This window comes from Capricornis sumatraensis, chromosome X (assembly GCF_032405125.1).
Source record: "Capricornis sumatraensis isolate serow.1 chromosome X, serow.2, whole genome shotgun sequence".
Classification (NCBI taxonomy): Eukaryota; Metazoa; Chordata; class Mammalia; order Artiodactyla; family Bovidae; genus Capricornis; species Capricornis sumatraensis.
This window is the reverse complement of record NC_091092.1, coordinates 75,829,804-75,856,281: the sequence shown is the minus strand read 5'-3', so window position 1 is coordinate 75,856,281 and position 26,478 is coordinate 75,829,804. Positions and strand designations below refer to the sequence as shown.

General features: G+C 41.1%; 1 protein-coding gene across 1 annotated transcript in view; it reads left to right on the top strand.

The window, feature by feature from the left end:
* The window catches only part of SLC16A2 (solute carrier family 16 member 2), a 132,933-nt gene extending 107,069 nt beyond the window's left edge, over positions 1 to 25,864 (top strand). The window contains exons 2-6 of the mRNA XM_068962969.1: positions 7,743 to 7,887; positions 11,614 to 12,064; positions 13,051 to 13,194; positions 23,814 to 24,042; positions 25,644 to 25,864. Coding sequence (XP_068819070.1) covers positions 7,743 to 7,887; positions 11,614 to 12,064; positions 13,051 to 13,194; positions 23,814 to 24,042; positions 25,644 to 25,864 — 1,190 coding nt within the window. The remainder of the gene's footprint in view (positions 1 to 7,742; positions 7,888 to 11,613; positions 12,065 to 13,050; positions 13,195 to 23,813; positions 24,043 to 25,643) is intronic.
* The last annotated feature ends 614 nt before the right edge of the window (positions 25,865 to 26,478 follow it).

Below are 26,478 nucleotides of genomic sequence, written 5' to 3'. Positions count from 1 at the left end.
GGATCACTGACCTAAATATAAAACATTTGTAGAAACACTAAGTGTTTAGTTCTTTGAAAGTGAAAGTGTTAGTTGCTCAGTCATGTCTGACTCTTTGCAATCCCATGGACTATAGCCCGCCAGGCTCCTCTGTCCATGGAATTCTCCAGGCAAGAATACTGGAGTGGGTAGCCATTCCCTTCTCCAGGAGACATTGCAGGCAGATTCTTTACCATCAGAGCCACTACGGAAGCCCTTAAATATAAAGCACAAAGCTCTAAAACTCCTAGAAAATAACTTAGGGTAAACTTCAATGACCATGGGTTTGATTACAGCTTTTTAGGTTCAAGACCAAGTCATAATCCATGAAAGAAATAATTGGACTTCATCAAAATTTAAAACTTCTGCTCTGCAAAAGACAATGTCAAGAGAATGAGAAGCTAAGCCACAGATGGAGAGAAAATATTTGCAAAAGACATATCTGATAAAGGACTGTTATCCAAAATGTACAAAGACCTCCTGAGACTCAGCAATGAGAAAATGATCAACCCAGTTAAAAAAATGGCCCAAAGACCTTAACAGACAGCTCATCAAAGAAAATATATAGATGACAAATAAACATATTAAAAGATACTCAGTGCTATATGTCATCAAGAAAATGGACTCTGGGAGAGGGCGAGGGTGAGATGATTTGGGAGAATGGCATTGAAACATGTATAATATCATATGTGAAACGAATCGTCAGTCCAGGTTTGATGCATGATACATGATGCTCAGGGCTGGTGTACTGGGATGACCCAGAGGGATGGTATGGGGAGGGAGGTGGGAGGGAGGTTCAGGATGGGGAACATGTGTACACCCGTGGTGGATTCATGTTGATATATGGGAAAACCAATACAATATTGTAAAGTAATTAGCCTCCAATTAAAAAAATAAATTTATATTTAAAAAAAAGAAAATACAAATGAAAGCAATGAGATGCCACTACATACCTATCAGAATGACCAAAATCTGGACACTGACACCACCAAATGCTGGTAAGGATGTAGAGCAACAAGAATTCTCATTCATTGTTGTTGGGAATGCAAAATGGTACAGCCACTTCGGAAGAAAGCTTGGCAATTTCTTCCAAAACTAAACATACAATTTAGCATGCTCCTTAGTGTTTAACCAAATGAGTTGAGAACATACATCAACACAAAAATTTATACACATCTATTTATAATTGCCAAAATGTGGAAGCAACCAAGATTCCTTCAGGGAGTGAGTTAATAAATAAACTGTGGTACATCTAGACAATGGAATATTATTCAGTGCTGAAAAAAAAATCTTTCAGGTCATGAAAATGCATGGGGGAAATTTATTTATTTATTTCAATATAAATTTATTTATTTTAAATGGAGGCTAATTACAATATTGTAGTGGTTTTGCCATACGTTGACATGAATCTGCCACGGGTGTACATGTGTTCCCCATCCTGAACCCCCCCTCCCACCTCCCTCCTCATACCATCACTCTAGGTCATCCCAGTGCACCAGCCCCGAGTACCCTGTATCATGCATCGAACCTGGACTGGCGATTCATTTCACATATAGTAATATATGTTTCAATGCCATTCTCCCAAATCATCTCACCCTTGCCTTCTCCCACAGAGTCCAAAAGACTGTTCTATACATCTGTGTCTCTTTTCTGTCTCACATACAAGGTTATCATTACCATCTTTCTGAATTCCATATATATGCATTAATATACTGTATTGGTGTTTTTCTTACTGGCTTACTTCACTTTGTATAATAGGCTCATTTCATCCACCTCATTAGAACTGATTCAAATGTATTCTTTTTAATGGCTGAGTAATATTCCATTGTGTATATGTACCACAGCTTTCTTATCTGTTCATCTGCTGATGGACATCTAGGTTGTTTCCATGTCCTGGCTATTATAAACAGTGCTGCGATGAACATTGGCGTACATGTGTCTCTTTCAATTCTGGTTTCCTCAGTGTGTATGCCCAGCAGTGGGATTGCTGGGTCATATGACAGTTCTATTTCCAGTTTTTTAAGGAATCTCCACACTGTTCTCCATAGTGGCTGTACTAGTTTGCATTCTCACCAACAGTGTAAGAGAGTTCCCTTTTCTCCACACCTTCTCCAGCATTTATTGCTTGTAGACTTTTGGATCGCAGCCATTCTGACTGGCATGAAATGGTACCTCATTGTGGTTTTGATTTGCATTTCTCTGATAATGAGTGCTGTTGAGCATCTTTTCATGTGTTTGTTAGCCATCCGTATGTCTTCTTTGGAGAAATGTCTGTTTAGGTCTTTGGCCCATTTTTTGACTGGGTCATTTAATTTTCTGGAATTGAGCTACATGAGTTGCTTGAATATTTTTGAGATTAGTTGTTTGTCCATTACTTCGTTTGCTATTATTTTCTCCCATTCTGAAGGCTTTTTTTCCACCTTGCTTATAATTTCCTCTGTTGTGCAAAAACTTTTAAGTTTAATTAGGTCCCATTTTTTAATTTTTGCTTTTATTTCCAATATTCTAGGAGGTGGGTCATAGAGGATCCTGCTGTGATTTATGTTGGAGAGTGTTTTGCCTATGTGTTCCTCTAGGAGTTTTAAAGTTTCTGGTCTTACATGTAGATGTTTAATCCATTTTGAGTTAATTTTTGTATATGGTGTTAGAAAGTGTTCTAGTTTCATTCTTTTACAAGTGGTTGACCAGTTTTCCCAGCACCACTTGTTAAAGAGATTGTCCTTTCTCCATTGTATATTCTTGCCTCCTTTGCCAAAGATAAGGTGTACATAGGTGCATGGATTTATCTCTGGGCTTTCTATTTTTTTCCATTGACCTATATTTCTGTCTTTGTACCAGTACCATACTGTCTTGATGACTGTGGCTTTGTAGTAGAGCCTGAAGTCAGGCAGGTTGTTTCCTCCAGTTCCATTCTTCTTTCTCAAGATTGCTTTGGCTATTTGAGGTTTTTTGTATTTCCATACAAATTGTGAAATTAATTGTTCTAGTTCTGTGAAAAATACCGTTGGTAGCTTGGTAGGGATTGCATTGAATCTATAGATTGCTTTGAGTAGTATACTCATTCTCACTATATTGATTCTTCCGATCCATGAACATGGTATAGTTCTCCATCTATCTGTGTCCTCCTTGATTTCTTTCACCAGTGTTTTATAGTTTTCTATATATAGGTCTTTTGTTTCTTTAGGTAGATATATTCCTAAGTATTTTATTCTTTTTGTTGCAATGGTGAATGGAATTATTTCCTTAATTTCTCTTTCTGTTTTCTCATTGTTAGTGTATAGGAATGCAAGGGATTTCTCTGTGTTGATTTTATATCCTGCGACTTTATTATATTCATTGATTAGCTCTAGTAATTTTCTGGTGGAGTCTTTAGGATTTTCTATGTAGAGGATCATGTCATCTGCAAACAGTGAGAGTTTTACTTCTTCTTTTCCAATCTGGATTCCTTTTATTTCTTTTTCTGCACTGATTGCTGTGGCAAAAACTTCCAAAGGTATGTTGAATAGTAGTGGTGAGAGTGGGCACCCTTGTCTTGTTCCTGACTTTAGGGGAAATGCTTTCAATTTTTCACCATTGAGGATAATGTTTGCTGTGGGCTTATCATATATAGCTTTTATTGTGTTGAGGACTGTTCTTTCTATTCCTGCTTTCTGGAGAGTTTTTTCTTTTTTATCATAAATGAATGTTTAATTTTGTCAAAGGCTTTCTCTGCATCTATTGAGATAATCATATGTTTTTATTTTACAATTTGTTAATGTGGTGTATTATGTTTATTGATTTGTGGATATTGAAGAATCCTTGCATCCCTGGGATAAAGCCCACTTGGTCATGATGTATGATCTTTTTAATATGCTGGATTCTGTTTGCTAGAATTTTATTAAGGATTTTTGCATCTATGTACATCAGTGATATTGACCTGTAATTTTCTTTTTTTGTGGCATCTTTGTCAGGTTTTGGTATAGGGGAAATTTAAATGTATGAAAGTAAATGAAGTCAATCTGAAGAGACTATTTACTATATGATTCCAATTATATAACATTCTGGAAAAGGCAACACTATGGAGACAGTAAAAAGATCAGTGGTTGCCAGAGGTTTGGAGGGGAATAGGGATGAATAGGCAGAGCATGAATTTTTACAGCTGTGAAAATATTCTATATGATACCATAATGATGAATATATGTCATTAATGTAAACAGCTATATCCAATGTAATTTAAACTTTCTTTGACTATGCAAAAGATACTTTAAAGCCCAATCATCATCAGTTTTCACTGTATTTTAGATATTTTCAGAAGGGCCAAATAATGGTGAGTTGTAGTTGATAAAATATCAGTAAGATAATTTACTAAATTTAACTAATTTTTCATTTTTGTTCAAGCTCAATACACTTGAACTAATTTTTTTGAAAATCTGGCCAGAATAAAAATACATATATTATAAATGAGATCTCCCACTTGCACTTCTTGCTTCTCTGCTCCTTTTGCTCTGCTCTTTTTTATAACAGATTTATTGAGGTATGATTTACATATGGTAATAGTCACTCTTATTATATGCTCAATTCTATGAATTTTGACAAAAGAATACCACCACTTACAGTCAAGATATATAGTATTTCATTACTCCAAAAAGTTCCCCCATACTCCTCTATAATGAGTCATTTCCCCTCACCCTTCCTCCTGGCATTCACTGATCTGTTTGACTGCACAGTTTTGCCTTTTTTGGAATTACATATAAATGGAATCATTTGTGTCTGGCTTCTTTTCACTTAGCATAATGCTGTTGATAAAAGTCGTTTCATGTATCAGTAGTTTATTACAGTTTATTGCAGAGTTGTATTCCACTATATTAATGTATATTCACTTATTTATCCATTCATCAGTTGAAGTACATTTTGAGTTATTGACACATTTTGGCAGTTATGAAAAATCTGCAAAAACATCTAGGTACAGGTTTTTTATGAATATAATTTTTCATTTATCTTGGCTAAGTACACAAGAGAGTGATTTCAGGATCATAGGGTAATTGCATGTTTAACTTTTAAGAAGCTGCCAAACTGTTTTCCAAAGCAGATATACCATTTTTACATCCCCATCAGCATTGTATGAGATTTCCAGTTCTTCTACATCCTCACCAGTACTAGGTATTGTCATTTTTTAAAAAAAGCTTTTTTAGTGGTTATACAGGGGTATTGGTTTTAACATGCATTTCTTGAATGATTAATAATATTGAGCATCTTTTCATGTACTCAATTGCTATTCATGTCATGCATTTGTGTGTGTGTAAAATGTCTGTTCAAATCTTTTGCCCATATTTTAAACTGGATTGTTTGCTGTCTTCTTACTGAGTTATGAGCGTCAACTCACACTTGTACTCTGGATATCAGACTTTTATAAGGCGTGTGTGTCATAAATATTTTTCTCAGTCTGTGGCTTGTCCTTTCATGTTCATAACAGTATTTTTCAAAGGGCAGAAGTTTTACATCTTGGTGAAGTCTAGTGTTGATTTTTTAATGGATCATACTTTTGGTAATTATGAAATCTTTGCCTAACTAAAGGCTAGAAAGATTTTCTCCTATACTCGCTTCTAAAAATTTTGTTTTACTTGATCCATTTGTATTAATTTTTATATATGGTGTGATTATTGGTATCTACAAAGCTCTCATACATATGATCACATTTGATAATCATTAGATTAAAAAAAAACTTTGAAGAAGGTATGTGGAGAATTTTAATCCCCATTTTATAAATGAGAAGACTAAGTGCTGTGTGACTTGCTCAAGGTCCCATACCTGATAAGAGGTGAACCTGAAAGGTGTAAGGTAAAATTTTGATGAGAGTTCAGGTCTCCTGTTGTCTCAGGCCAGTGCTTTTGGAGCCAGCCACTAAGACTTAAGATGGCACCCCTAGCAAAATAAAGATTCCCAGTGGAGATCTGAACAACCTATTAGGTACTGAGGTAAGAGACACAGACAGTAGACTTGTCTAACCTCAGACTGTACTCCTCTGGCGCTTCTGGGGCTGCACAATTCGAGAGCCAGAAGCTGGCCTGGCTCGCTGTTTGGGTGACACTCAGTGAATACTTTTTGATGATGATGAAGAAGACTTGGAACATACTCAGAGGAGAGCTCTCAAAGGAATTACAGAATTAGGAATTAAAGCTAAGAATAAAAGTTAGGGAAACTAAGATTGTTTAGCCTAGAAAAGAGAGGCTCACAATGAAACTTGGTAACAGCCTTCAAGCAAAAAAAAGCTTGGGCTTTCTTTCTGATGGCTGAGCAAGAATCTAAGTAAAAGGGCAAATCTCTTCCTCCCTGTTGAAGACTGTTACAAACACTTAAAGCCTTTATAAACAGAGTAAACTCTTGTTTTCTTTTTTTTATTTTTTAAATATAAATTTATTTATTTTAATTGGAGGCTAATTACAATATTGTATTGGTTTTGCCATACATTGACATGAATCTGCCATGGGTGTACATGTGTTTCCCATCCTGAACCCCCTCCCACCTCCCTCCCCATACCATCTCTTTGGGTCACCCCAGGGATTTGCCAAACATGGACTCTGATGAAGGATTTCAGCAGGAGGGTTATATGACTCTCTTGTACAGTGTCCTTATAAATCTTTGGGTGACTCCTAAACCTGCCCTGTGTCAATTCCAGGAGGCCTTTGTCTGTGGCCTTCTTTACTCCTTAGTCTTAGCATTTTCACAGAACTGTTCCAGTGACCAAGACAAATCTTACCTAAGCTTCTGAAGGCTTAATTAACTTTCATGTTCCTTGGCACTGAAACCAAGTAGCCTAGTGCCTAAGGCTATAAATCTGGCTTAGTATCCCTGGAAGGAAGCCTGAAATGCTGGCTAGTCCGAATCTGACACCAGTGGTTGGATCCCCTGTTTTATATCTAGCCTCTGCTTGCACACTTCCAATGATGGGAGCTTCATTAATCCTAATTAGAGATATAATACAATGAACATTGGAGTAGAAATAAGGAGAGTTAGGTCTGAGGCCCAGCTCTGCCCCTTAGCTTGCTATGTGATATTTGGCAAGTCCCTTCACATTTCTAGACTTGTTTCTTTATTAATAAAATGGTAGTAGAGGAATCTCTTTGTCTTAGTTTGTGTTTATTTAACTGCTATAACAATAGCCCTCAAAAATTCAGTAGCTTAAAGGAAAAGAAGTTTAATTCTTAGGTAACATCCAGGGCAAGGGTTCCAGACTGGAGAGAAAGGAGGAACTCCATTCAGGGTCCCAGACAGAACTGATGGCAGTTCTGCCAGTCTTAATACATGGCATCCAAGAAAGCAGAAGCATCATGGGAGTCTTTTTATGGTCCAAACCTGGAAGTGGCATGTGTCCTTTTTACCCACATTCTATTGGTCAGAATTCTGTCACATGGTCATACCAAATAGCCACAGGAAACAGGCTAAGAAATGTAGTGCAGCTGTGTGGTAGCTAGCTAGACATCTCTACCACAGACTTGATCTTTAAAGGCACCTTACCCCAGCTTTGAAGTTCTAGGTACGCTTATGAACTAGACCCCTGGTTCTCACATTGCCTTGTTACAGGAACTTTGAAAATTGCCTAACCTCTCTGGCCATTAGGGACTAGCAGGCTGACAGTGCAGGCCAACACAATGCCCCTGTGAAAGGTCAGAGAAGAACTGACATACCAGCTGCCCCACCAGATACCACATTAAACTAAGATGTCTTTGTGCTTCTTTTCTCTGCAGCATGGGTAGGAGCCCTCTCAATGGGAATGATCTTCTTCTGTTCTCCCATTGTGAGTATATTCACTGATCGTTTGGGCTGCCGAATCACAGCAACTGCAGGGGCTGCTGTTGCTTTCATTGGCCTCCATACCAGCTCCTTCACCAGGTAAGACTAGGAATTGCTGGCCATTTGCCCTTGGCTTCTTTCTGGGCCTCAAATGGAGACACTCTTTTCATTGCAGAATCCCCTGTGGCCTTTTCCTTGTAAGGTCTTCAAATACCTTGCTCCCAGGAATTATTGTTCAATGGGATTTATCTAGGTAGAGTCCCCAAGGACATATTGGTAGGGAATACACCCAAAGAGGACTCAAGATTTCCAAAGTGGTAAGAGAAGCTTAAGCTTGGGCATTCATACAGCTGAGCCCATGTTCAATTTTGGCCACTGAATGGCAATGGAACAATTGATGAGTATCATTTCCCTCTCTGGGCCTCAATTTTTATATCTACAACATGAAATTAGATCAGGTCTTTTCAGGTGTGTCTTCCACTCTGCCATTCTATTTCCCTTCAATATGCCACACATCTCATGACCTCAACTGCCCTCCTCGGAATGAAAATCTAGAGTAAGACCATCTGAACACCTACCATTAGAGGATTCTTTTTATGCTGAAAAAGAGGTCAGCTGAGCCCAAGGCTGTTTGGCATTTCTGATCCTTTTCCATTTCTGCATGGCAATGAAAAGACCCTGATGCTGGGAAAGATTGAAAGCAAAAAGAAAAGAGGGTGGCAGTGGGTGAGATGGTTAGACAGCATCACCAACTCAATAGACATGAGTTTGAGCAAACTCCAAGAGATAGTGAAGGACAGGGAAGCCTGGTCTGCTGCAGTCCATGGGGTAGCAGAGTTGGACATGACTTAGTGACTAAACAACAACAAATGTTAGGACAATTTGGGACAGATAAAGATTCACGTCTTGGGCATGAGAAAGGATGTTCAGCAGCAGCCCTCACTGAGATACAGACCCAACACCCAGCTATCCAACTAGACCTAAACTTAGGTAAACTCAAATTCTGGTCCCATAGATCCCACTGGCAGAATTTGTTCAGTGTCCAGCAAGGAATAGGTTACAAGTTCATATTCTCCTTATCTCTGCTGCTCTCCAGAAGCATATCTGTAGGAGAGGGGAGAAGGCAAAACCCTCCACCACAGCTTGAGGAATATGACATTCCAAAAGAACTCCAATAATTTTCTGCCAAAGACACTTTGGAAGTTATGGTACCTCCTACTTCCAATCTCCTGGTATAGGAGAATGCTGACTTGGAGACATGGCTAACTTGTCAGAGACCTGTTTTCTAAGCTTGGCTTCCCAGAGGACCATGGTTATGCACTCTAGGCCTAAGGATCCACTCACAGCAGAGAATGATAATCGTGTTCTGCCACAACTAGGCCCTGTGAGACTGAGTCCACTTTATGACTTGAGTATTTCTGGCTGCCCAGTCTACCCTCCAGCAGAGCTTGGGTCTGGCCTGCAATAGTTTCTTGGCTTGGTTCTATCCAATTGGAACAGAGGCAGAGAAAACCACATCCTGTCTGTAATCTGCTCAGCCCTCCCAGGGCTGCAGCTCCAAATCTTTTCAGGACCCCTCTGGTGGCCGGCCTCATTTGCCCTCAGCAGGCTGGTGCCTGGCTTCTTGTGGGAAGGAGTTAGGCCTCAGAAGCAGCTCCAGCCTCAGTGCTACTCAGCAGCGGCCTGTTTTTAAGGCCAAGCAGAGCAAAGTGTAAACAAATTAGCAACATACGGATCCTATTTTCTTTCCAATCCACATGAGCTCAGTTACAGGAGGGGAAAGAGCTCATATGTGCTTTCTCCTGGCATTCTTCTTTAGGCACACTGTTCCCCAGCCTTTAAGCTCCTCCCCCACTCCCTTTGCCCTTTCTGTAAGAACATCTTTAGAGCCAAGAAACTTTCTGGATGGCCTCACATCCAGTGGAATATGGTTCTGTTTATGGCTAGAACTCCAAGTCATCTCTCCTATTGTGTCTAAATCAGGGCTCTGAGTTCCTTTGGATGTTGTGAGATGGGGCAAAGTTTGGGCAGGGCTTTGGCAAGCCTACTCAGGGGCCTCCTGCCTCGTGGCCCAGGTAGAAATAGATCTACTACACAGCTCCCTGAACAGAATCTCATGCATTACTCCCACTGGCCCCCTCCCTGAGTATCTCCTTCAGACCTTCATAATGCATTTCCCTTAGCAAGGCCCCTAGCTTGGGTCAATCCCAAAGGGTACCTCTATTCTAATGGAGGGAAGCCCCAAGGAATTTGACAGAAGAGGAGCAATTGGCTTAGCTATGTGTTCTAAGTAGAGGCAACCCTTTTGAAACCAAAGCCCTTGCTCATACCCAATGAATGCAAACAGATGGAAAGCAATGATGACGGTGATTGTCTTAGAATCATGAGAGCTAGCACCACTTCATATCTGTGCCATAGGTCCAGTCCTTTAGTACGAGGACAAGGTCTATTCATGAAGAGGAACTGCCTGACCATGGAAAGCACTAAGTTATTAAGTGGCCAGATAAAAAGTATTGCAAAATATGTGGAAGCATCAAAAAGAAAACAAAATTTTTTACTAGTTTATGCCAGTGTCATCTGATGGCAGATGGACAGCCAAGCTGACCTTCCCATAGCCTTTTCCATTCTGATACTTTGCCTTCTGTTATAGAAGCTTATGGCCAAAGCAGAGCCTAAGAGTTTTAGCCAGAACTTGTCCTACATGGCTGGGCCAGTAACTTCTTTGAGGTCCCATTTCCCACCAAGTAGCCAAGCTACTCTGGGAAACTAGTCCATATAATGTTCAGGAACAGGAACCAGGCTTCAGAAGTTAAAGGAACTCCTTATCTTAGGATCCCTATGGAGATTATCTAGGGCCTGGAGTAAAGGGTTTTGGGATATCCAGACCATGGGTATGGTTGAGGAAGGAGTATCTCTGAGGATACCACCAACCACTCTCTGAAATATTAAGGGCCCTGAGCATGGAGAAAGACACTGAAAAGTACCATGGACGGTCTCAAACATCCAGAGTCTTGGTTCCTTGCAGAATTTTCTTGTTACTTGGGATAAAGCTTTGGTTACCACCCTACCTATGTTGTCTAGATGAACAGTAAGTGAAACTGTTCTCTCTAAGCCACTAATTTCCTCTTGTAGCCCCTCATCTAGACTTTGTATAGGATAGTTGTGGCTTTCTTTTGAACAGTGCTGATGGGGCCCTATAATTCAAACTAGAGTCACACAGGCCTAGAGACAAGTCCAAGCTTTGTTCATTCCCAGTTATCCTGTGCTGTGCTGTGCTTAGTCTCTCAGTCATGTCCAACTCTTTGCAACCCCATGAACTGTAGCCCACCAGGCCCCTCTGTCCATGGGGATTCTCCAGACAAGAATACTGAAGTGGATTGCCATGCCCTCCTCCAGGGGATCGTCCCAACCCAAGGATCAAACCCAGGTCTCCCTCATTGCAAGCAGATTCTTTACCATCTGAGCCACCAGAGAAGCCCAAGAATACTGGAGTGGGTAGCCTATCCCTTCTCCAGAGGATCTTCCCAACCCAGGAATCAAACCAGGGTCTCCTGCATTGCAGGTGGATTCTTTACCAGCTGAGCTACCAAGGAAGCACCCAGTTATGCTACCTTGGATAAATTACTTATCTGAAACTCTGTCTACCTATCTATAAAATGGGGATCAGAAGGTTCTATTTCTTATCTATTTTGAGGGTCAGCAATAAGTGGGGCTGTGGGTTAAGGGTGGGGGATATAGATCTTGGTCGGGGTGGGGGGTTGCCGAGAAGGGCAGGTAAATTGCTGGTCAGGCCTCTGAGAATAGCTCTTGGTGTCTCTCCCACAGCTCACTAAGCCTGCGTTACTTCACCTATGGGATTCTCTTTGGTTGTGGCTGTTCCTTCGCCTTTCAGCCATCTCTCGTCATCCTGGGCCATTACTTCCAACGCCGTCTGGGTCTGGCCAATGGTGTGGTGTCTGCTGGGAGTAGCATCTTCTCCATATCCTTCCCCCTCCTCATCAAAACACTGGGGGCTAAGATCAAGCTCGCTCAAACCTTCCAGGTGCTGAGTACCTTTATGTTTATTCTTACGCTGCTTTCACTCACCTACCGACCCCTCCTGCCGAGCTCGCAGGACACCCCAAGCAAGAGAGGTGTCCACACCCTGTGCCAACGCTTTCTGGCTCAGCTCAGGAAGTACTTCAACATGCGAGTGTTCCGCCAACGTACCTACCGCATCTGGGCCTTCGGGATCGCTGCTGCTGCCCTTGGCTACTTCGTTCCCTATGTACACCTGGTGAGAAATACCAGGGTGGGTCTACCCTACCTGACCCCAAGAAGCTGCCTGTAATCTGCCTGAAGTTCAGAGGGTAGGAGCAGAGGACATTGAAAGGGCAGAGCTAGGATCTTTGAAAAAAGACAAAAGAGGTATTTGGAGAGTAGGAAACAGCCCAGGCTGGGAGAAGACCTCAGTGGGAAATGGAGGAAATCCCTTAGGGAAAGGCCTATGCCTATGGTTTCCCCTACTGATAAATCTAGATGGATGCTCAAGAGAAAATAAGCATCACTGAGACACAGGAGACTGCCCCTAGATGAACCAACAATAGGGTTTTCTAAGAGAGTGTTTTAAGAAATGCTGGTCTTTGTAGTCAAGTAATTTTGTTTAGGAAATAATGTGTACTAGATCTGTCTACCTTCATAATGTGTAGCAATCTTATAAAGGTACCAAAAGATCCCTAAATACAGTTAAAAAAAAAAAAAACTCTATTCACCTTTGTTTAACCAGCATCTACCCAACTTACATGATCACAGAAATGTTGGTTGTTTCCAGCTGTTATCTTCCACAGACATTGTGTTTCTTAAAACATAGTTTTGGAGTGTTACCTGGAAGCTGATGGATCCTTCTCCCTTGGTGACCTGTTGTTACCCTAGGCTGTCAGTTCTGGGTCAGGGAATGGGGAGACAATAAAGGAAGTCTTATATTTTTTTCAGTTGTTAAAGCTGTATTCTGTCCTGCCAAGGCTTGGAAGAGGCTTAGAGACACCCACTGTCCTCAGCTGTTGCTCAGAAGCCCAAAATCCAGAGAGCCAAGGGATATGCAGCCTTTTAAGCTGTTGGAAACAACCAGAGAGCTGGTTCTGGAGCTAAGGCTACAGGGGAGGGGGATGCACTCTTGTCATGTTCCAGGGAAGTAAGCAGTAGAGGATTCTGGGTATGCCAACAATTAACCAGTCAGATCTTCTTCTTTCTCTTATCCTGGGGGCCTGGTGTTATGCTTTTCAGATGAAGTATGTGGAAGAGGAATTCTTGGAAATCAAGCAGACCTGGGTGCTCTTGGTGTGTATTGGGGCTACCTCAGGCCTTGGGCGCCTTGTGTCAGGCCGTGTCAGTGACTCCATTCCTGGACTTAAGAAGATCTACTTGCAGGTGAGTGTGACTACCCTGTCTACTGTGGACAGAACAGCCTGCCACATGATGCTGGGTTATCTCCAGCCTTTGGGATATAATGGTAGGGTATATCTGACACAGCTTGCTATGTAACATGGGAAATCAATTAAAGTCTCAAAGCCTCAGTTTCCCTAGGTTTCAAGTGAAGATCATCATCTGTGTTCTGCTCCTTCCTCAAGATGGAATAAGGATCTAGTAAGAGCAGCCACTGTAAATGGAAACTCTAAGAACACTTTCAAAGAAAATATTTATTTATAGAAGTTCTACCATCTGAGAGAGGGAAACTGAAGCCAGGAATTAGATGCTGCCTGCCCTGAGGACTGAACTCATTGTTACCTTATACTCTCTTGGAGAGTCTTAGGCATCTGTAGTACTCTGTGGCCCAATGTCTCTCTCCTCTAGGCCCAAGTGCATCACTTCTTTTTTTTTTTCCCAAGTGCATCACTTCTTATACCTCCAGAACTACTTGGCACCAAACACTGGCTTTCAAATGCCATCCTCTTGATGGACACCAAAAAATTGCCAGAAAAGGCCAGACTTCACTTGCCCTCTCCAGGCCTCACTCTCCTCTTCTGTACAATGAGAATAATTCTTTCCTTCCTATCTCACCTCACAGGTGAGGATCAAAAGAAATAAAGATGTGACCAGGCTTTGAGAAATAAAAAATGTTTTAACTATGCAAACTTATATTCTTTCTCAAAGCGACACAGGTAGCCTCATATTGTGGGCAGTATCCATGCTTGAGAGGCCACTTTCTGTGTGAACTAGGCTCTGGTCTGGCTTGAATACAGACTACTGCTCAAGCTGTCTGTCTTTATCTACTGGATAACAATATTGTCTTTCTAACCTGGCTCATGGTTTTTGCTACAGCAGAGGTAGCAAGTGTACCAGAAGGTACCCAAGTGTGGAACCCTATGGAGGAGTAACGCAGCCCCAGATAACATGTGGGTCATAAGGAATCCATTAGGAAGGTGGTTGAGTTCTGACTCTACTGGAGATGTCCTGAAAGCACTTCCAAGGGGCCCTGACTACACACAGCAGGGATTTCTCTGTCTTCTGATAGCCCCAACTGTTTTCCTAAATACCCTCATATATCTTGGATGAGGATATGAATAAGGTTTCCTATTGTTTTTAACTTTGTGTTAGATTTGCAAGAGCTGGTGAATCTGCTTTGTCAGAGCTTAGGGGCACCATTATGGTCCATCCAATCCAATCTCTCATTACAGTGATGGAGAAACAGAGGAAAAGACTCAGATAGTCATGGCAGAGCTGAACACCTATGTAGCATTCTTTTCATATTCTGCTTTACCCTAAGTGATGGATGGCAGAACCAAGTCCCAGACATGATAAGTGACTTGACCAAGGTCAAACCAAAAGCCTGTGATTGAGATAAACCAATTATGAAAATTTAATTTCCTGTGCCCATATCAGCAAGACCTTACCTGGGTGGCTTTTTGTATCGGACTATGTGTGGCTTTCCCAGCTTCTTCCACATGTCCCCATTGTGGTCAAAGGGTGCTGGAAATAAGTTAGCATTGCTGCTGCTGCTAAGTCGCTTCAGTCGTGTCCAACTCTGTGCGACCCCATAGACAGCAGCCCACCAGGCTCCCCTGTCCCTGGGATTCTCCAGGCAAGAACACTGGAATGGGTTGCCATTTCCTTCTCCAATGCGTGAAAGTGAAGTCGCTCAGTCATGTCTGACTCTTTGCGACCCCATGGACTGCAGCCTACCAGGCTCCTGCCCATGGGATTTTCCAGGCAAGAGTACTGGAGTGGGTTGCCATTGCCTTCTCCGAGTTAGCATTGGGCCAGGGCTTTATCTTAAGGAGTGGAAGCAGCCTTTGCCTACCCATATAGTTAATTTCTCAACATATTCCCTAGGAGAGAGGTAAAGCTCAAGCAGCTCTTGTTTTCTATTGTTCCAAGAGGGAGTTCCAAGGGAGGAAGAGGCAATAACCAGTCCGAAGCATTACTAGGCTTATGGCTCAGTGCTTCTGCTGTCCATTTCCCCTACCTATCCAACATTCTCTCCCTTTTCCCACTCTTAGTTGACCAAGTTTTACCACTTTAAAAAATAATAATCTTGGAACTTTAAAGCTGAAACATATCTTCATCAACTCATAGTCCCAAATTCCTCATTTTATAAACTGAGGAACTGAGGCCCAGAGAGGGAAAGCAATTTGTTCAAACACATTATGCTGGTAAGTGTCTTAGGCTGAGAGCATGAAACAATGAATGAACTTCTTCCTCTTGAGCTACTGTTGTAATCTTCTTGCTCACAAGAATTTGCCTCCCTTTCTCCCTGGGTCAGAGCAGGAGTACAGGTCTAGGAGAGGAAAGGAGTGTACATAGCTTCAGGTTCAGAAAAGTCATCCATTAGACCTTCTGGTTCCTACTACTGACAGAGAGGCACATGTGTCTGGTGTAAAGCCCCTGGACAGTCTGTTGGAAAGCAAATAGTGACAACTTGCAGGAAAACCTCACTTGGGTCAAATCTTGAAACCGGTTTCTTTGTTCCAAGAGGGATTTTTAATTTCCAAACCTTGGCAAAGCCTCATGGAGGATATTAAGAGGCAGCTAGATACAATAGATAGTAATTATCACCAGTTAACAGGGTACTTTGTAGTATTTAATGATATTAACTCCTTAATTGGCACACCATTATGACTTGGTTGATAGGTAGGTCTGGTTTTATCTTACATGAATCTCTTAGAGGAGGAAATGGGATATATTCCTAGATTCTGCATATCTATCCCAAAACAGCCTTGGCAAACTTCAAAAGTTCCTCAAATAAGAGTTTTCCTCAGATGACATGACCAGGACATTTCTTATCCTCTCAAAAAACCAACCAATCAGCCTATCAAACACACTACCAGCAACAACATAGAAAATCTTTAGGGCTTGAAATAGCCTTGACCCTCCTATCTGCCTTCCATCTGGTGATGTGGTGACATTTACACTTACCATGTGGTGACTTACCTCAGCTTGCCAGTGGGCGCTATTACAAATCCTGGATCCTGTCAAAGCCTTGGTTAACAGATCAAGTCTTAGCCCTGACTCTGGGACAACCTGCCTCTGCTGGCTACAGTGGGTGGAGCCCAGGTCTTCAGTCTGGCTCACAGACACACATTGCAAGTGACCTTAATCAAAAGGCCAGTTGTGGGCAGAAAACAAAAGGAAGAAGGAATATGACCCCAAAGCCTGGGAAAAGGAGAACTCAAACACAGTAAGTTGGAAAAAAAATGAAAAGACAGAGAAATATTGTGTAAATGAAGGAACAAAAACTCACAAGACCACATAAACAAAAAGGAAATATGCAAACTACCTGAAAAAGAATTCAGAGAAATGATAATAAAGATGATTCAAAACCTTGAAAATTGAATGGAGAAAATGAAAGACTCAATTAACACATTTAACAAGGATCTAGAAGAAATAAAGAATAAACAGAGATGAACAAGACAATTACTGAAATTAAAAATACTCTAGAAGGAATCAATAGCAGAATAACTGAGGCAGAAGAATGGATAGTGACATGGAAGATAGAATGGTGGAAATAACTACTGAAGAGCAGAATAAAAGAAAAAGAATGAAAAGAATTGAAGATCGTCTCAGAGACCTCTGGGACAATATTAAATGCCACACCATTCAAATTATAGGGGTCCCAGAAGAAGAAGAGAAAAATCAAGGATCTGAGAACATTTTTGAAGAGATTATAGTTGAAAATGTCCCTAACATGGGAAAGGAAATAGTCAATCAAATCCAAGAAGGACAGAGTCCCATACAGGACAGACCCAAGGAGAAACATGCCAAGACACATACTAATCAAACTAATAAAGATTAAACACAAAGAACAAATATTAAAAGCAGCAAGGGAAAAGCAACAAGTAACATACAAGGGAAATCCCATATGATTAACAGCTGATCTTTGAGTAGAAATTCTACAGACCAGAAAGGAATGGCAGGATATATTTAATGTATTGAAAGGGGAAACTCTACAACCAAGATTACTCTACTTGGCAAGGATCTCATTCAAAATATATGGGAAATCAAAAGCTTTATAGACAAGCAAAAGTTAAGAGAATTTAGTATCACAAAACCAGCTTTACAACAAATGCTAAAGGGACTTCTATAGGCAGGAAACACAAGAGAAGGAAAAGACCTACAAAAACAAACTCAAAACAGTTAATAAAATGTCATAAGAACATACATATAAAAATTATTTTAAATTAAATGGATTAAATGCTCCAACTAAAGGACACAGACTGGCTGAATGGATACAAAAATAAGACCCATATTTATGCTGTTTACAAGTCACCCACTTCAAACCTAGAGACACATTCAAAGAGAGGATGGAAAAAGATATTCCATGCACAAGGAAATCAAAAGAAACCCAGAGTAGCAATTCTCAGACAAAATAGACCTTAAAATAAAGAATATTATGAGATAAGGAATGACACTACATAATGACCAAGGGATCAACCCAAGAAGACATAACAATTGTAAATATTTATGCACCCAACATAGGAGCACCTCAGTACATAAGGCAAACACTAACAGACATAAAAGGAGAAAGTGACAGTAACACAATAATAGGGGACTTTAACACCCCACTTACATCAATGGATAGATCATCAAAACAGAAAATTAATCAGGAAATGCAAGCATTAAATGACACATTAGACCAGATGACCCTAATTGATATCTTCAGGACATTCCATCCAAATGAAGAATACAAGTGCACATGAAAGAATACATGAATTCAAGAATACAAGAATTCAAGTGCACATGAAACTCTCCAGGATAGACCACATCTTGGGTTACAAATGAAGCCTCAGTAAATTTAAGAAAATTGAAATCATATCAAGCATTTTTTCTGAACACAATGCTATAACAATAGATATCAGTTATGGGGGAAAGAAACAGTAAAAACACAAAAACATGGAGATTAAACAATATGATTCTAAATAACCAACAGGTTACTGAAGAAATAAAAAGGGAAATAAAAAAAATTCCTGGAAACAAATGACAATGAAAACATGATGACTCAAAACCTATGGGATGCAGCAAAAGTAGTTCTAAGAGGGAGCTTTATAGTAATAAGATCCTACCTCAAGAAACAAGAAAAACATCAAATAGACAGCCTAACTTTACATCTAAAACAACTAGAAAAAGAAGAACAAAAAAACCCAAGTTAGTACAAGTAAAGAAATCAAAGGTTAGAGCAGAAATAAACAAAAAAGAAATGAAGGAAACAATAGTAAAAATTAATAAAACTAAAAGCTGGTTCTTTGAGAAGCTATACAAAATTGACAAACCACTAGCCAGACTCATCAAGATAAAGAGAAACAAATCAAACCAACAAAATTAGAAATGAAAAAGAAGTTGCAACAGACATCACAGAAACACAAAGGATCATACGAGAGTATTATGAACTATTTGCCCATAAAATGGACAACCTGGAAGAAATGGACAGATTCTTAGAAAAATTCAACCTTCCAAGACTGAACCAGGAAGAAACAGAAATTATGAGGAAGCCAATCACAAGCACTGAAATCAAAACTGTGATCAAAACTCTCCCCCAAAACAAAAGCCCAGGGCCAGATGGCATCACAGGTGAATTCTATCAAACATTTAGAGACAAGCTAATGGCCTATTCTTTCCAAACTCTTCTGAAAAATTACAGAGGAAGGAACACTTCCAAACTCATTCTATGAGGCCACCATCACCCTGATACCAAAACCAGATAAAGACATCACACACAAAAAAGAAAATTACTGGCCAATATCATTGCTGAACATAGATGCAAAAATCCTCAACAAAATTCTAGCAAACAGAATCCAACAACACACTAAAAAGATCATACACCATGATCAAGTCAGGTTTATCCCACAGATGCAAGGACTCATCAATATATGAAAATCAATCAATGTGATACACCATATTAACAAATTGAAAGATAAAAGCCATATGATGATCTCAATAGGTGCAGAAAAAGCTTTCAACAAAATTCAGCACCCACTTATGATTAAAACTCTTTAAAAATGGACATAGGAGAAACCTACCTCAACATTAGTTCAGTTAAGTCACTCAGTTGTGTCAAACTCTTTGTGACCCCATGGACTGCAGCACACCAGGCTTCCCTGTCCATCACCAAGTCCCAGAGCTTGCTCAAACTCATGTCCACCGAGTTGGTGATGCCATCCAACCATCTCATCCTCTTATGTCCCCTTCTCCTCCTGCTGTCAATCTTTCCCAGCATCAGGGTCTTTTCCAATGAGTCAGTTCTTTGCATCAGGCGGCCAAAGTATTGGAGCTTCAGCTTCAGCAGCAGTCCCTCCAATTAATATTCAGGACTGATTTCCTTTAAGATTGACTGATTTGATCTCCTTGCAGTCCAAGGGACTCTCAAGAATCTTCTCCAACTCCACAGTTTAAAAGCATCAGTTCTTCAGTGCTCAGCTTTCTTTATAGTCCAACTGTCACATCCATACATGACCACTGGAAAAACCATAGCCTTGACTAGATAGATCTTTGTCAACAAAGTAATGTCTCTGCTTTTTAATATGCTGTCTAGGTTGGTCATAGCTTTTCTCCCAAGGATCAAACATCTTTTAATTTCATGGCTGCAGTCACCATCTGCAGTGATTTTGGAGCCGAAAAGATAGTCTGTCACTGTTTCCATTGTTTCCGCATCTATTTGCCATGAAGTGATGGGACTGGATGCCATGATCTTAGTTTTTTGAATGTTGAGTTTTAAGCCAACTTTTTCACTCTTTTCTTTCACTTTCATCAATAGGCTCTTTAGTTCTTCACTTTCTGCCATGAGGATGGTGTCATCTACATATCTGAGGAGGCCATATACAACAAACCCACAGCAAACATTATTCTCAAGGGTAGGAAACTGAAAGCATTCCCTATAAGATCAGGAACAAGACAAGGGTGCCCAATCTCACCACTATTATTCAACATAGTTTTGGAAGTCCTAACTATGGCAATCAGAGAAGAAAAAGGAAAAAAAAGGAATCTAGATTGGAAAAGAAGTAAAACTCTCACTGTTCACAGATGATGTGAAACTATAGATATAAAACCCTAAATACACTATCAGAAAATTGCTAGAGCTAATAACTGAACTTAGTAAAGTCATAGGATACAAAATCAATACACAGAAATAATTTGCATTCCTATACACTAACAATGAAAAATCAGAAAGTGAAATTAAGGAATCAATCCCATTTAGCACTGTAACCAAGAAGAATAAAATACCTAAGAATAAACCTACCTAAGGAAACAAATGGAGAAGGAAATGGCAACCCACTCCAGTATTCTTGCCTGGAGAATACTTTGGATAGAGGAGCCTGGCAGGCTACAGTTCATAGGATTGCAAAGAGTCAGACATGATTGAGCTACTGACACATACACACACAAGGAGCCAAAAGAGCTGTATACAGGAAACTATATGACTGATGAAAAAAATCAAAGATGACATAAACAGGTGGAGAGATATTCCATGTTCCTGGGTTGGAAGAATCAATATTGTGAAAATGACTATACTACCAAAAGCAGTCTAGATTCAATGAAATCCCTATCAAATTACCAATGGTATCTTTCACAGAACTAGAACAAAAAATTTCACAATTTGTAGGGAAAAGATCCCGAATAGCTAAAGTAATCTTGAAAAAGAATGGAGCAGGAGGAATCAACTGCACTGACTTCAGACTATACTACAAAGCTACCATCATTACAACAGTTTGGTGCTGGCACAAAGCCAGAAATATCAACCAATGGAACAAGATAGAAAGCGCAGAGATAAACCCACATACCTATGGGTACCTTATCTTTGACAAAGGAGGCAAGAATATACAATGGAGAAAAGATAGTCTGTTCAATAAGAAATGCTGGGAAAAGTGGACAGCTACATGTAAAAGAATGAAATTAGAACACTTCTTAACATCATACACAAAGATAAACTCAAAATGGATTAAAGACCTAAATGTAAGATGAGAAACTATAAAGCTCTTAGAGGAAAACACAGGCAGAACGTTATATGACATAAATCACAGCAAGATCTTCTATGTCCCACCTCCCAGAGTAATGGAAATAAAAACAAAAATAAACAAGTGGGACCTAATTAAACTTGAAAGCTTTTGCACAGTAAAAGAAGGGCTTCCCAGGTGGCACCAGTGGTAAAGAACTCATCTGCCAATGCAGGAGATGTAAGAGACATGGGTTCAATCCCTGGGTTGGGAAGATCCCCTGGAAAAGGGCATGGCAACCCACTCTAGTATTCTTGCCTGAAGAATCCCATGGATAGAGAAGCCTGGCGGGCTATGGTCCATAGGTTGCAAAGAGTTGGACATGACTGAAGTGACTTAGCACACATGCAGCACATATGCACAGCAAAGGAAACTATAAACAAGATGAAAAGATAACCCTCAGAATGGGGGAAAACAATAGCAAATGATCAAGGGATTGATTTCCAAAATATACAAGCAGCTCATGCAACTCAATACCAGAAAAACAAACAACCCAATCAAAAAGTGGACAGAAGACCTAAACAGACATTTCTCCAATGAAGACATACAGATGGCTAACAAACACTTGAAAAGATGCTCAACATTGCTTATTATTAGAGAAATGCAAATCAAAACTACAATGAGATATCACCTCACACTTGTCAGAATGGCCATCACCAAAGACTCTACAAACAATAAATGCTGGAGAGGGTGTGGAGAAAAGGGAACCCTCTTACACTGTTGATGGGAATGTAAATTGGTTCAGCTACTATGAAGAACAGTATCGAGATTCCTTGAAAAACTAGAAATAAAGCTACTATATGACCCAATAATCCCACTACTGGGCATATACCCTGAGGAAACCATAATTGAAAAAGACACATGTACCCCAATGTTCATTGCAACACTATTTACAATAGCTAGGCATAGAAGCAACCTAGGTGTCCATCGACAGATGAATGGATAAGGAAGTTGTGGTATATATAAACAGTGGATTATTACTCAGTCCCAAAAAAGGAATGGACATGAGTTGGTTCTAATGAGGTGGATGAACCTAGAGCTTATTATAGTGAAGTCAGAAAGAGAAAAACAAATATCATATGTTAATGCATATATATGGAATCTAGAAAGATGGTACTGATGAACCTCTTTGCAGGGCAGCACTGGAGGTGCAGACAGAGAACCGACTTGTAGACATGGGGAGGATGGCAAGGAGAGGGTGGAATGGATGGAGAGAGTAGCATGGAAACATATATAGTACCATATGTAAAATAGATAGCTGTGGGGGATTTACTGTATGACTCAGGAAACTCAGTTCGGGGCTGTGTGACAATCTAAAGGGGTGAGATGGGGTGGGAGGTGGGAGAGAGTTTCAAGAGGGAGGGGCCATTTGTATACCTGTGGTTGATTCCATGTAGATGTATGCCAGAAACCAACAAATATTGTAAAGCAATTATCTTTCAATTAAAAATAAATACATATTTTAAATTAATTAATTATTTAAAAAAAAACCAGTTGTGTTTCCAGTGGCCCTTCTCTCTACTGAGAGGGAAAAACCAACCACTGGAAAGGCAGCTTTATTACTTCAGAGTCATTTTATTCAGCCTAAGGAAAGCCCAGTGGCTAAGTCAGTGTCCCTGAGGCTGGCTTTAGGCTCCCTAGACCTCCTCTGAGTACCTTGCTTCTCCTTAGAGCCCCCTTTGTTGCCTTGGCAGGGTGCTCAGACAAATCCAGAAGGCCCTAGAGCCACACTGCCTTAAGCATCTGAGATGGTGGTGTGTCCCATGTCCTAAAACCTAAGGAACCTGGGTGAACCTCCTGGTGGTCTCCCTCATACTAAGGTGTTTTCTTTTAGAAAACTGCTTTTGGCAGTCTCCCACAAAAATGGGCACTGGTTCCTTCCCCATTTCAGGAAGCTGTGCCTTCCATTCATGCCCCCATATAATCATTATTCAAGTCATCCTCACTTCCTCCCCTTCCTCTTCCTAAATCTAACTTAAATATGGAAACACCAGCATGGTCTGGTTCCAGACCCTGATGCCTGTGGCAGACAAACCCAGGATCAGAAAGCAGAAACAGCAATTCCCTTTATCTCAGAGTCTAGTCAAAAGACATCTTCTTGAGGACAGGGGCCATGTCCTTTCTTTTAAAAATCTTGACAATCAACATTAAATAAGGGCTCTCTCTAAAACTTTGAATTCTAAGTCCTTCTAAATGACTTAGAAGGAACTTAAGTAACTATTTAGTCCACTGGGCTTTCTGTTGACATCCCCTTGCCCCATTTTTTATGGGCTTCCCTGGTGGCTCAGTGGTAAAGAATCTCCCGCCTGCAATGTGGGAGACATGGGTCCAATCCCTGGGTTTGGAAGATCCCCTGGAATGGCTATCCACTCCAGTATTCTTGCCTGGTGAATTCCATGGACAGAGGAGCCTGGTGGGCTACAGTCCATGGGGGACACAACTGAGTGACTAACATTTTGCCCCATTTTACAGACTATATAAATAAGGCCCTGGGAAAGGAGATGTGATTTACTATGTGGGCTTGATGGGCAAGCACAACATGACCTCAGGCTGTTGTTCCTTTAGGTCATCTCCTTCTTGCTCCTGGGCCTGATGTCCATGATGATTCCCCTCTGCCGGGGGTTCGGGGGCCTCATCGTTGTCTGCCTCTTCCTGGGCCTGTGTGACGGCTTCTTCATCACCATCATGGCCCCCATCGCATTTGAGCTGGTGGGCCCAATGCAGGCCTCACAGGCCATTGGCTACCTCCTGGGTATGATGGCCCTGCCAATGATTGCCGGACCCCCCATTGCAGGTGAGGTTAACATTGCAGGGAGAGCATGAGTAGGGGAGTCCTGTTTTCCTTGGGACCTAGCCCTCCTAAGTGCCTCTGCTTAAAGTCCCTTTCTCCCTCTTCTCTCTTCAAGTAGTCTCATCAGAGTGCATGAAACCTCTTACCACTATTGATGAAAGAGACTAAGCACAGCTTATGTGCATGGATTCATTTGAGGGGATGGGCTTTTCATGGCTGTGAGTTTTTATTGTAGACAGAATGGCTGATTCCAGGAGGGTAGAGAGAATAATGGGTTTGGCCTTCTGACCATTCTATTGATCCCGAATCTTCTCTCTCTCTCTCTCTGTCTTCACAAGCAAGTAATTATTTTCAAGGTAGTTGAGCAGGAAGAGAAACAAAAGTGGGCCCTGGTTTTATTAATACTTAGAGACATCCCTTCCTCCTCTACCAACTTCTGAACTGAGCCTGTAGAAAACATTTAATTAAGACCACAACTCAAGACTGGACCAATGAAGCTCACTTATAGCAGGCAACAGGCAAAGTGTTGGCTTGCCATCTTTCAGCACTCGTAATTTCTCTACTTCCAAGGAGGGCATGGTTTGTACCCTAGAGAACACAGGAAACAAAGAAAACTAATAAGAGAACATCATTTCCTCTTTATGATTTATTGCAAATATTGATTCATGGGATAGTGTCTCTTAAGCTGGCCAACTAGGCTAACTCAGTTATTCCTTGAATACCAATTCAGTGCAAGGTGTTGTGAGGGCACTGGTTGTACTGTATTACAGTGACAAAGGCTCCTACTCAGGCCATTGTACAACAGCCACACTGTCCACTGGGGGAGAGGAGCCTTTACCTAACTCCTGATTCCAAATGTGGATCCCAGAATCCATATCTCTTTCCACTTTGCTTACCTATTAAGCAGCCCCAGGACCTACCTGCCTTTCACTAGTACTGTTTCTGGGCTCAACCTCCCTATGAGGTATCCCACATTAGCTTCTGGAGGTGAGCACAGAAGGCTCCATGTACCATGCCAAACACATTCACCACATTGGCAACCTAGAACCCAGAGCGGCCAACCATATCTGTAACTTGAAGGAAAGATACGCTTATACACTAACCCTAGCCTCCTCTTAGGGCAAATGGGCATTTCAAAGAAAGGGAAAATAGAAACTTGGCTGAATTATTACATAAGAACACTCTAGCCTAAGTTGGGTGTGAGAAGGTGTATCACTGTGAACCAAGACAAGTCTCACCTTCTGTGTTCTTTTAAAATAGCCTCCCTCCATATCTATCTCCATACCTCGGAGTGACTAGAAGTTAACTGTAGCTTATGAAAGTAAAAAATGGAGAACTTTGAGAAGTTTCATTTGCTTCTTTTGTAATAAGCATTTGCCTCAAGAGCCTACAGTCCCAGTGGCTCAGGGAGGAACTGCTTGTCTTTGTAATAGAGGTTTTGCGTCTTCCATCGAGGAGTGTTTAAACTGAGTTGGGCTCCCAGGTCAAGGCAGTACAGGCCAAGATTCTCTGGACAGGCATTTTGATGGCTTCTAGAAGAAGCAGAGAACATCTTTGTATAGTAGAGTAAAGCTAAACTTGACTTGTCTCTGTTAACTTTTCAGGCCTCCTCCGCAACTGTTTTGGGGACTATCATGTGGCCTTCTACTTTGCCGGTGTACCCCCAATCGTTGGGGCAGTAATCCTCTTGTTCGTCCCTCTGATGCATCAAAGGATGTTCAAGAAAGAGCAAAGGGATTCCAGCAAGGATAAGATGTTGACCCCTGACCCAGACCCCAATGGAGAGCTGCTGCCAGGCTCCTCTACCCCTGAGGAACCAATCTAATGCCTTTTATTTGCCATCGTGTGCTCCTCCCCAAACCTTTCCCTTCACCTTGCCCTGCTCGGCATTTACATTTTTGCCACCAGCACACTTGTTCCCAAACCTGCACACACAGCGTTTCAGCCACCTGACCATCCCCTTGGAGCCAAAGCTCCAGGTGTTCCAAACTCATTAACCAAATTCTCCCCATGAATGCCTTTAAACTTGCCAGGGTTGTCTCCTTCCAGGCTCTAGGAAAGCTTGGGATCACCCCCTGGCCTTTGGAACCTCTCCATAAACTTTGTAACTCTTGGGGGAGGGGAAGGATGGGAATTCCTGGCCCAGCTTGTTAGTCACCCACTAAAAGCAGCTGCCAAAGGTGCTACTGTATCCCCAGGAGCCTGGTGGGAAGATCTAAATCTCTGTGTGCTGAGGAATTCCTTGACATCTGTCCTTGGGAACCATTGAGAGGTGTGGCAGAAAGGGCACAGAGGTAAAATGACACAAGGAATCTTATTTAGCCTCAGTGTCTCTGAGGGCTGTGGCTTCCCAAGAGGTGTGGATGACATCATTTTACAAGTGCATAGAGAGTCTCTCCATCATAAGGTTAGTCAACAGTCTGCCTCCTTCTTTCCTTT